Below are 11,662 nucleotides of genomic sequence, written 5' to 3'. Positions count from 1 at the left end.
TGAGGAGCTGATGCCAGGGGCTTAGGTGGAGAGCATATGTTTTGAGAATGATGAGGGTAACGAATGTACAAATGTGCTTTATACAATTGAGGTATGTATGGATTGTGAAAAGAGTTGTATGAGCCCCCAATAAAACGATTAAAAAAAAAAGAAGGCTCCTTCTATGACTCAGTGACGTGCCCCGACAGGTACTGATCCCGGTCCCCCAACTAGCACTATGAAGCCCCTCCTCTACCACTAGCTTGGGAGATGAAACAAGCCTTCACATTAGGAACACAAAGAGTGACCAGGTCTATAGCTTGGGAAGCAATTATGAAACAGTAAGAGATGACAGTAAAATAGTGTATATCTTCTTTGTTCTAACGTCACAATCAAAAATTACTTTCTGACTGAAAAGTCTGAACAAATCTAGTCAGAGGGAGCTGACGTCTGAGATAATGAGGACAGAGAAGGAGAACTTTCCTAGCTACCCTTTATTCAGCGTACATATTTACAGACTGAAATTTAACACTGAATAGTTGAATAAAATAACTATATGTATGTGTTATCGCATATATGATCTAAATCAGCTGTTATCAACCTGTAGGCTGCAACCCCCTTGGGGGTCGAATGACCCTTTCACAGCGGTCGCCCGATTGATCACAGTAGCAAAATTACAATTATCAATAGCAACGAAAATAATTTTATAGTTGGGGGGTCACTACAATATGAGGAACTGTATTAAAGGGTTGCAGCATAAGGAAGGTTGAGAACCACTGATCTACATGATATGCTATTTTTTAGCAGGCTCTCCTACAATTCTACCTAAGTTTGAAGTATTCTTACACTACATTTTTAAATATTAGGTGCTTAGGATACAACGAATTAAAGAGTAAAAATGGATAATTCATAATCTTGGTCAAGAAAATAGTTACTTGTTACTCTGAATTATGAACGGAATAAAATCAGTTCAACCGAAATTGTATTCATAACTTTTTATCTCATTAAGTAGGCCAATGAATGCTGGATGTGTAACTGCATTTGAATTGTACTGTTGGTACAGAACCCGTATATCCCATCAACTGCCAGAAGAAGGACCAACTCAATCTGTGAAGACATACAACAAAAATGATCCTTAAAAGCAAGGATGGTGAGACTCCAGATTGCTTACTGTGGACATATCATCCGAAATAAACAACAGCGAGAAAGGGACAACACGGTCTATCAGTGGGAGGTTGGCGAAGGCAACAGTGTTAGTAAGAATGCTTCACAAGGTGGCTGAAGCAATAGACTCAGGCATCGAAAGGATGATGAAGCGGGCCCAGGACTGGGCAACGTTTCATTCTGTGATGCGTACGGGCAGCCAGGAGCTGGAGCCGGCTTGAACACAACTAATTCCGACAACAACAACGGTTGCAAATGAAATTAAGCTCTTTTAAAGCTAAGCTCTCTATCAGATGGATGAATAATGAAAGATAACAGTGAGAATATTCAATAAAGTAATAATATACATTTTTTACTGAGGCAAACTCAATATCTATTCTCAACAATTAAAGAGGAAAAATAACTTTAAAATATGGGATTATGAATTTTACATATGTGCTATATTTATTATCCATTTGTTGTTGTCAGGGGCCATAGAGGTAGACCCTGACTCATGAGATCCTCAAGCATGATGGAATGAAAAGGCTGCCTGGGACCTGGGGATGGGACATCCGACTTAATCTGGAAGCTCTGCTGAAACCTCGTGTTCATCATAGCAACATGCAAACCTCCACTGACAGATGTACGTGGGGCACTGCTGAACCTGGGTGTTCCACAAAATTCTACCACTGAGCCATCAATGCCCTCACTATACATGGAAAGGGACACACTTTCGGCTGTGATGTCATGGAGCATGACTTCCTGGCCACAACTTTGGAATAAGGATGAAAGGTAGCAAGGACCAGTCTATGGTAAGGAAATTCTCTTGCTACAAGTATTACATTCATTTTTGCTAATTATTTTATGTTCTTAATTTTATTCAGTAAGTTTGAGCTGCTGGTATTTTTCTTGTCCTTCAATTGTGTACTCTGATATACTCTCAAAAAAATCCCTCATTGCCATCGAATCAATTCCAACCAAGGGCATCCCGATAGGACAGAGTAGAACTGCCCCTGAGGGCTTCTGAGACTAGCTCTTTACAGGAACAGAAAGCCTCATCTTTCTCCCGTGGAGAGGCTGGTGATTTCAAACTGCCGACGTGGCGGTTAGCAGCCCAACTCATAACCACTATGCCAGCAGGGCGCCCTCTCCAAAGAGTGTATAGATAAAACCATGTTCTGAAGACTGTTATTTTGTGGAGATGAATGGGGTAATTTGGGCAGGTAATTTAAGATGCGGCCACTCTTAAAGCAGAGCTTTCCTATACTGTTGCTAATGCCAAAGCATGCCGAGAAAATCAAGTTCATCGGATTCAGATACAAACCTGTAAATCTCAACATTCTTGTTCCTTTGTCTAGATAATTTAGAGGCACTTGCTTCCCCAGCCACAATGACAGTGTTGTTTTCCATGACAACACCAGCGCACACCGTTCCCAAACCTTCCCCATACTTTGGAGAGGAGATGAAATAGATCTTCTGTGATACAGGATCGTAACAAAAACTGGCATCCCCATAGCTCCTGTGCCTTGACCTGATTCCGGAAGAATTGTTGCCAATGCAAAGGAGAAGACTGGTAGTCTCCATGCCGTAACGGAGATTTAGAGCATGTTGCTGGGGACTCTTCATGGCTTTGAACGCATTCTGAATTATGTCAATGCAACCTGCATCACACAGAAGCATTGTATTCCTCTTAAGGGCTTGTCTTAAGAAAGAAGGATTGATAAGTTCCAATCGGACTTGCTTCAAAAGCTCAATAAGATACTCTGTGCGTCGTTCTTGGTTATGATTTACCCATCGCAGAACTAAGTCCAGGATACTCTCCTCTCTAGATATGTTAAGATCATCTGATTTAATAAGCGTCAGAAATTGGTGCACTTCAATTTCTAGTATTTCTTCATGTAAGCAAACCTCGGCAAAGTGCTGATATAAATATTTCCTCGACTGTTCACATAAGTCTTCGGCTCCAATCTGCTTTGCAAAATAATAGATACCTACACAATTGGACGCATCCATGTGGTCCATCATGTATTGCTGACACACACTAAATATGTCTTCCATTTGCATAAAATAGGCAGCCATAGCTACAGTCTGTACATTGGCGTTATTGATCTCCAAGTCTGCATTGTACATGTAATTTAATATCACTGACACACTGTCTGCTGTGATGTCGTGGAGGATGACTTCCCTTTTAGTGCATTCCAGCAGCCCACAGGTGAACATAGCTTTGAAATAAGGACTAAATGCAGCCAAGACCAGTCTGTGACAAGGAAATTTCTCCTCATCTGCTATGAGAACTACATCGATCATTTCTGCTAATTCTCTCATGTTCTTAATTTTATTCAGTAAGTTCAAGCTATGTCGATATTTTCCTTTTTCTTCAATCTTGTACTCCATGATATACTCTCCAGTGTTTCTGAGTCTTCTTTAATCGTAACTTGATTTGTGAAGGGCCTCTTTGCATGTCATGTCTGATTACTCACAAAGCAATAGAGATGTCATGTAACATCCCTAAGGGAAAGAACAGAAATAGTTTCTTCTGAGAAAAGAAAAACTGTACAATTTAAATATGCAATATCATATCTAAGAAATATTTAAAAGCTATTATTCATTTCAAACAGAGAAGTTTAACTTTAAGATGACTACTCTTGAATCTAAAAATGTCTTTGATTGTATACACAGTAAATTATTGACAGAGAATAAATGCTCTTGCTAATGAGCCACAAAAAATTTTTCAGAACTACAGAATCTTCCCTCCCAAAAGAAAACATAAAAAGGGGACACATTTTACCATTCCATTTCCAATGACCAAATACAGTTTGCCTGTCAACATTCAGTTAATCGTCTCTCTGAGAAAGGGCATTGTCTTCACTCCACTGCATACAAGCACCAATCCTCAAAACCGGGACTGTGGCTTTGAAGGGCACGCCCTTGAAGTGGGAAGGCTGGGAAAGGAGTTCACTAACGTTCTGCTTAAATGTTCCTATAGGGCAAATAATTCAAAACAGTGGATAATACAAAGATTCCTTTATCAGGCTTTGGAAAGTAGCCGATTGTCTGCTGATCAGAGAACTCAAAATACTTGAAACACACAACTAAATCATCATCCACATACATGAAAGTACATGAAAGCCATCAGCTTTTCTGTCCTCCTCCTCCCTCAGCTCCTCTTTGTTCTTTTTTTCCTAGTGGCAGAGAAGTTACTCTCTGCCTTGAAAGGCTCTAATCTAATTAAAAGTCTCTTTAAGCCAGTTGTCTGATCTTTACCTTCCCTGGGGGAATGGAAACAGAATGCTTCAAGGAAGTTAATTATCTGTCTTGCCTTTAAAAAAAATAAAAATAAAAAAGCCCATCTGAGAGTCAGTCACCTTACTGTGAGTAGGGAGTCGAGTCCCCATCATTCTGTCTAGCTCTGACTTGGCTGTAAATGGCATGTACGATGAGTAAACGCTGATACTGAAAAGTTAGTACTAGGAGTTCAGAAAGATGAGGTCATTTCAATAAAGTCAATGCAGAATGTGTCAGCTTTACTTCTCTAAATTTTTGTTTAACTTTGGAAACGATTAGAAATTTTATGTCATAAGAAATAGCATTTCCCTCCCTATCCACTTCCCCCAGCATTGAAGTTCATTTAGAAAAAAAGCATTATGCATGACATTCTACAAAATAAATTCACTGTCATCGAGTTAATTCCGACTCATAGTGACCCCATAGTATGGAATAGAGCTGCGGAGTAGAAAGCCTCATCTTTCTTCCCAAGAATGGCTGTGACGTTGAACTGCTGACTTTGCCATTAGCAGCTCAACGCATAGTCCATCACGTCACCAGGGCTCCTTTTATGTACGGCAGGAATATTTAATTATACAACAACTCAAAACTTAAGAAGCACTATGTTGAAGTAGGTGGAATTATCATAACTATCTAAAGTTTAAACTTGTGTATTTGTTTTGATTGAAAATTCCATTGCAGAATCCTGGCAAAGGCAACAGGGGAGGAGGGGAACGGGAAGACTGATAACATTTTCTTTTTGTTGTTGGATTAGGAATAAAACCAACCTTGATATAGTTTTTGACATTAACAACTCAATTTCATTTCAATAAAATGTAAGACTTTCTTTGCAAGGGTAATAAATTATCCCTTGCTTTTTGCTTTATTTTGTTACATACTTTAACACCAGGATAATCCAATTAAGAGATCTAATTCTGAACTGTCATACATTATGAACTATCACACACTGTGACTAACTCAAATCATACTCATTACATAAGCTTCTTTAAAACTCATATTAGTAGACTTTACGGATGATAGCTTTATTTAAAAGTCAAGAGTCCTAATAGGTTTTTTAAATTTTGAAGAAAAAAAAGTTGCTAAGGTAATTGTAATTATATATTATATGAAATCTTAACTTTGTTGTGTTCTTATATTTTGTTATTACAATGTCAAGGTAAAGAGACATAAAGTCTTTATTCTCCTCATTTCTCTTTCATAGCTACTCTTCTGAGTCGACCTCTTCACTAAATGGTCACATTAACCGGTGAAGTAGCAAACTAGCACATAACTATTTTATGTTTGCCGAGCAATGCAGTCTCTGTTGCAAATACTCAACTCTGCCACCGTTGAACAAAAGCAGCCAGAAATGATACGTAAACAAATGATGATGGCTTGCTCCAATAAAACTTTATTTGTGGATACCAAAACTTGACCTTCATATGTCATGAACTAATCTGCTTTTCATTTTTAAACCCAAACCCAAACCAAGCCCACTGCCATGGGGTAGACTCTGACACCTACAGAGGGTTTGGGGGGTTTGAACTGCTCACCCAATGCCTAGTCCAAAGCACCACTAGGGCTGCTTTGATTTTTAAAAACCATTTAAAATTAGAAAATTCATTCTTCATTTGTGGGCTAGACAAAAATAGGTGGTGTGGGAAACAGCATCGGAAGAGAGTATATGTGGATGAATCCCTTATTCTCATATATTAAGAAGCCTGGTGGGCTGGGTTTCTGGGGTGGAGGGAGGCCTTCATCCTTGTGAGTTAGAGGTGAGTCCCAATCACTTTCTCATAATCGATATTGGTACACACTATATCCTCCCTGAATAGTGCTACCCTGAGGTTAGCTCTTACAAGCACTTACAAGCACAGGGCTGATTTGCCATCTAGCCAGCAGCAGTTTTAACTAGAGAAGCGGGCACACACTCTCCAGACTCTGAAGACAGTCACTCCCCCTTACCTGGCCCAGGCACTGGCGTTAGGTTAGTCCTCCAATGTACTCAGGGATCTTTAAGGTTAGGTTACAGCCCACTTTGTTACATATGTGGTTACCTGTAAATAGGGGGGGCTTGCATGCCCATCCCTGAATATATATAAGCCTGGGTTGGAAATATATTCTCTCTCTGGGGTCATGGTGGTCTGGAAGTGAGCCCTTGCGTGCCTTGTCTGATGTCTCTTTTAATTTAACCCTCAATTACACAACCACTCCTTGGACCCATTCAACTGTGGGGGCTGGTACACCACAAGGTGGTAGGTTGCTGATCCTCCCTCTAGATTTATAAGTAATTCCATTCAGGGGTCCTCAAACTTTTTAAACAGGGGGTCAGTTCACTGTCCCTCAGACCCGTTGCAGGGCCGGACTATAGTTAAAAACAACAACTATGAACAAATTCCTATGCACCCTGCACATATCTTATTTTAAAGTAAAAAAACAAACGGGGCAAAAACACCCAGCGGGCCGGATAAATGTCCTCTGTGGGCCGCAGTTTGAGGATGGCTATATCTAGATATGAGTAAACCACCATTCCCTAATCACCACTTCTCTGCTTATGCCCCGCTGAAGGGGTTTAAAAAGGGGGCATGTTTTAAAAAGATCATTTGGCTGTTCCCAGGGCTCTGACATACAAATAATTACCCGATTAAAAACTTTACTTGGATATAGCTGATGTGACTTCAACAAACCCAAAAATGATGTTTTCAAACGTGCTTCAGAAAAATGTATTATAATTTTTTAAACGGCCATAAATATTTTTCTAATAGCTCTTATTCTAATTGCCTCCTGAAAGATACTCTAAGTGCTATGGATTTACAGAGTAGGTGAATTTATTGATAGAAATTCTGGAAAATATCTGGCCCATTATTACTCTTCATAAAACACTCTCAGCATCGTTTCTTGTGCATATAAAGTGCATAGATGATATTGGCACGGCACATAAGGACTTTGGAGTGAGATAATGCTGGGCTTGGATTCCATGTTAGTCATTTATTTGCTGTGAAGAAAATTACATAAGTTTTCTTTTTGTTTTTGTTTGTAAAATGAAGATAATGCATATAAATAATGCAATTGGATCTGTCCTTGACATTACAATACTCAATACATGAAAACTATCATTAATCACATTATATGGTATAGCTGCAAGGTTAGAAATATGAACATTAGCCTGTGTAACTGAGGCCTGGATTTGGATCTTTGATCTATCTAGTAGCACCAGAAGTTTCTCAGGCTCGTTAAGCTTCTGTTTTCTCCCTTGAGACTTTGAAAATTATATAATAATGTGAGGATTAAATAAACCATGCATGTACAATCTGGAATTTGCTTAGTAATGTTTGCTCGGTAAAGCTGACACAGAATACATCTGCACAAACAATTCTCAAAGAATAAAAATGTTTGGTTACACTTACAACAGATCTAAGAGAAACTTTTTCTTGTAATGAGGGTAGAGAGGGCATTCCACTTGCATCAGCAAAACAAAACAATACAAATATCTCAATAGTACTAATGGGAAGTTAGTCTGTGCTCCAATTTATAGTAAACTGGTACATTCATATTAATAGTAGCCTTCATCATAGAGAATAAACTTAATCACAGAGAATAAATCAAAGATGAATATAAATCACAAGAATAAAGGCTAATTACTTTGCAAATCAAAAATACAATTAAACCCATGCCCATTATATTTAGTTTTAAGAAATAGACTGTTACAAATTTTAATATGGCACAAAATGTTAATTTACTTCAATTGTGAATGTTTTTATTTAAAATGTTTAACTTTATGTTGTTGTGGTTGTTAGGTGCCATCAGGTTGGTACCAACTCATGTCAACCCAATGACCCAACAGAACAAAACACCACTTGATCCTGTACCAGCCCCATAATTGTTCTTCTGCTTGCCTATTTTTGCAGCCACTGTGTCAATCCATCTTGCTCATCCTAGTCTTTTGGCAGTCCATGGTACTTCCCATACTCTTTACCAGCACCATAATTCAAATGCATCCATTCTTCTTCAATGTTTTCCTTATTCAAGGTTCAACTTTGACATAAATATGAAGCAACTGAAAATACCATGGTTTGAGATGTGCATCTTAGTCCTTGTGATAAGGTAGCTATGTTTATTGTGCCAACCTGGCCAAGAAGAACATGTGTGATTAACAAGGTTGCAGTTTGATTGGAGGGCAAAGAGATAAATGGCTCTGCGAGCCCCGCCTCTCTCTCTCTTGCTCTCTGGTGATCAGACCAGTGTGCGGCTGCTAGTTCTCTGCCTCAACTTGTGAGCTACACTACCTGTGGCACTGCCAACCTGTGGATCATGTCGTTAGAGCGTTAGGTTCCTTCGAGACCTGCTTCGCCACGCTGCTGGTGGATACACTGCTTGAACTTGGGACTGTCGGACCTTGTCGTCTTGTTGACTATTGGTGACCCGCCCAGACTGGCTGCATCACCCTACAGAAGACTCAGCTGTCTGCTTCCTTGACCTTGGACCCAGCAGTCCTTGTGAGTTGAAGGACTTCCAGTATATAACTGTTCCATGGAAGTGAGTTGAACTGAACCCTCTGTACTGCTGTGTGGGCTAATTAGCTCTTATATCCCTTCATGCTGTATCTATCTATCTATCTATCTATCTATCTATCTATCTATCTATCTATCTATCTATCTATAATCATAAGTGGCCTGGTTTTGTTTCTCTAGAGAACCCTGTCTAACACAGTCCTCAAAGTAATATCTTGGCATGACCACACTTTAAAGAGGGCTCGTGCAGCAGATTTACTCAGTGTAATGCATTGTTTGATCTTTTGACTGCTGTTTCCATAAGCATTGATTGTGGATCGCAAGCAAGCCAAAATCCTTGACAACTTCAATCATTTCTCCTTTTCCCTCTTGGTGAGTTGTGCAGATCCGGGTTTTCTCTGCAGTGAACTGCAATCCAGAGGAGGTTGCAGTCCTTGGTCTCCATCAGCATTGCTGCTTCAAGAGCTCACTTTCAGCAGGCAGTTCGTCATCTACATGTCATAGGTTGCTAATAAGGCTTCCATTCCTCTTGATGCTGCATTCTTATTTGGAATTTAAATTTATAATCTGTAAAATATCTTCAACATTACTACTTTTTAGAGATAATAATTAATAAAAGACTAGGCCTCGCTTTCTGTGAAGACACTCGGTGGAGTTTTGTTGGGTTAAAACTAAGTTTAAATTCATAGCCCTTGTGTTAGGCAGGGTTCTCTAGAAAACGAAGCCAGGGCACCTGTGACTTTATAGATTAGATAGATATAGATTTATACAGCGAGAAGGGATATAACAGCTAATTAGTCCACGCAACAGTACAGAGGATCCAGTTCAACTCACTTCCATGGCAAAGTTAATATACTGGAAATACTTCAACTCACAGGGGCTGCTGGATCCAAGATCAAGGATGCAGACAGCAGAGTCCTCCCTGGGGCAAGGAAAGTAGTGTCTGCCCATAGGCAGCAAGCAGCAGGGTGGGTCACCAATAGTCAGTAGCTTGGGAGCTTAGCGAAGCAGGCCTGGATGGGATATTGAATGCAAGCAATGCAAGGTGACAAGATCCACCAGCCTCAAGCTCAAGTTTTGTACATACCAGCAGCGTGGCAAAGCAGGTCTCCAAAGAGCCTTAAGCTCTAGCAACACTATCCATGGGTTGGCATGATTCACAGGTTGAAGCAGAGAACTAGCTACAGCAGCAGCATGCACGCTCCAGCACACAGTAATCACCAGAGCAAGAGGGCGGGGGACAAGCCTTGCAGAGCCATTTATCTTTTTGCCCTCCAATCAAACTGTGACCTAATTAATCCCACATGTCCCTATTGGCCAGATTGGCACAAAAAAACCTAACGATCACAGCACTACTGTCTGAAATAGCAAAATTCAGAAACAACTCAAGTGTCCAGAAGACTGAAAAGACTACAGAATATTAACTTGAAAGAATATTATACAGCATAAAAAAGTGAATGAAAAGGGCTACATGTACCAGTATGAATGAATCTCACAAATAATGTATAAAAAAATGTAGCATGTTAATTAATATATTTAAATTTGCAAATATATTGATAGATTAAATGTAGAGTATAGATGATGACAAAGTAAGTTTTAATAATTTGTTAATTTGAATAAAGGACATGAGAGTTTTCTGTTTGAAAACTCTGATATAGTTTGAAACTATATCAAAATGAAGATTTGATATTATTCTATATATTATTATTATATTCAATATATTATATGAATTATAATATGTATATGCCATAATTAAGATATTATATCTATAGTATATATTATATGTAACATTATTATATATATTCAATATATTACAGATTCTTGAAGGATATTTATAACTGTACTGTCATATAGAAGCCAATGAGATGATGCTAAACAAGAAATTCAGCATAGTGGGTGACAAACTTCACCTGAATAATTGATGTTTTTTACTCTCGATGTCTTTTTGTATATTTTAAATATTGCTAAGGCCCCATGGTGGCTCAGTAGTTAATTAAGCACTTGGCTGCTAACTAAAGGTTGGTGATTCTAACCCACCCAGATGCATCTGGGAAGATTACAGGCTAGAAAACCCTGTGGGCAAGTCTGCTCTGTGGCTTGAGTTTGTTATGAGTTGGAATGTACACAAAAATAATACATAAAAGTGGTATTAAAATTAGAATCATTTGAAAACCCAACCCACATTGTAAACCATGTCTGTGCATTTATTATCTGAAATTTATAGACAGAGAGATACATTATGGGTTGTCTGTCAAGATACAGGCAGCTCAATTGATGAGTGGTTAGAAACTACCCAAGATTACCAATTTCTTATCCGGTCTGATTGAGTGTTGACCTTTGAAAACCAGTGGCCGTGGCATCCATCCTCTACCCTCTTTAATTTCACTGGCATCAGGCTCAATGAAAGGACAGAGCAGAAACAATTCCTACCTCTGTTTGTTAGAAAAAGAAGTTACTGGGTTTCTGAATTTGTATACATTTTTTTCAACAGAAATTTTGAGATGGTGGGTGGGTTATAATCATGTAATGACCTAATTGAGCAACATTACAATCTTGGATTTTGTAGATTTAAAAACTGAAGACTGGAGAAATGACTTGGACAAGATCTCCTGTTTCAGTCTTTCTAAAACTTCCTTTAAAAGACATTGGCTTACTCCCTCAATGCAAGAATACTTTCTTCTATTAAACTGGCATTCTATGATGCTCACCTTCCCAACACAATCGCTGAAGACAAAGCAGGTGAATAAGCAAATGTGGTGAAGAAA

The 11,662-nt window shown here is 38.9% G+C and overlaps 1 protein-coding gene across 2 annotated transcripts in view; it reads right to left on the bottom strand.

The window, feature by feature from the left end:
- KBTBD12 (kelch repeat and BTB domain containing 12) overlaps window positions 1-11,662 on the bottom strand; it is a 68,357-nt gene that overhangs the window by 52,062 nt on the left and 4,633 nt on the right. For both annotated transcript variants that reach the window (XM_004702302.3, XM_045289886.1), the window contains exon 2: window positions 2,447-3,630. In XM_004702302.3, coding sequence (XP_004702359.1) covers window positions 2,447-3,516 — 1,070 coding nt within the window. In that variant the 5' untranslated portion in view covers window positions 3,517-3,630. The remainder of the gene's footprint in view (window positions 1-2,446; window positions 3,631-11,662) is intronic.

Source organism: Echinops telfairi, unplaced genomic scaffold (genome assembly GCF_000313985.2).
Source record: "Echinops telfairi isolate 266 unplaced genomic scaffold, ASM31398v2 ScPeMD7_31;HRSCAF=116, whole genome shotgun sequence".
Classification (NCBI taxonomy): Eukaryota; Metazoa; Chordata; class Mammalia; order Afrosoricida; family Tenrecidae; genus Echinops; species Echinops telfairi.
This window is presented reverse-complemented; position numbering and strand designations above follow the sequence as displayed.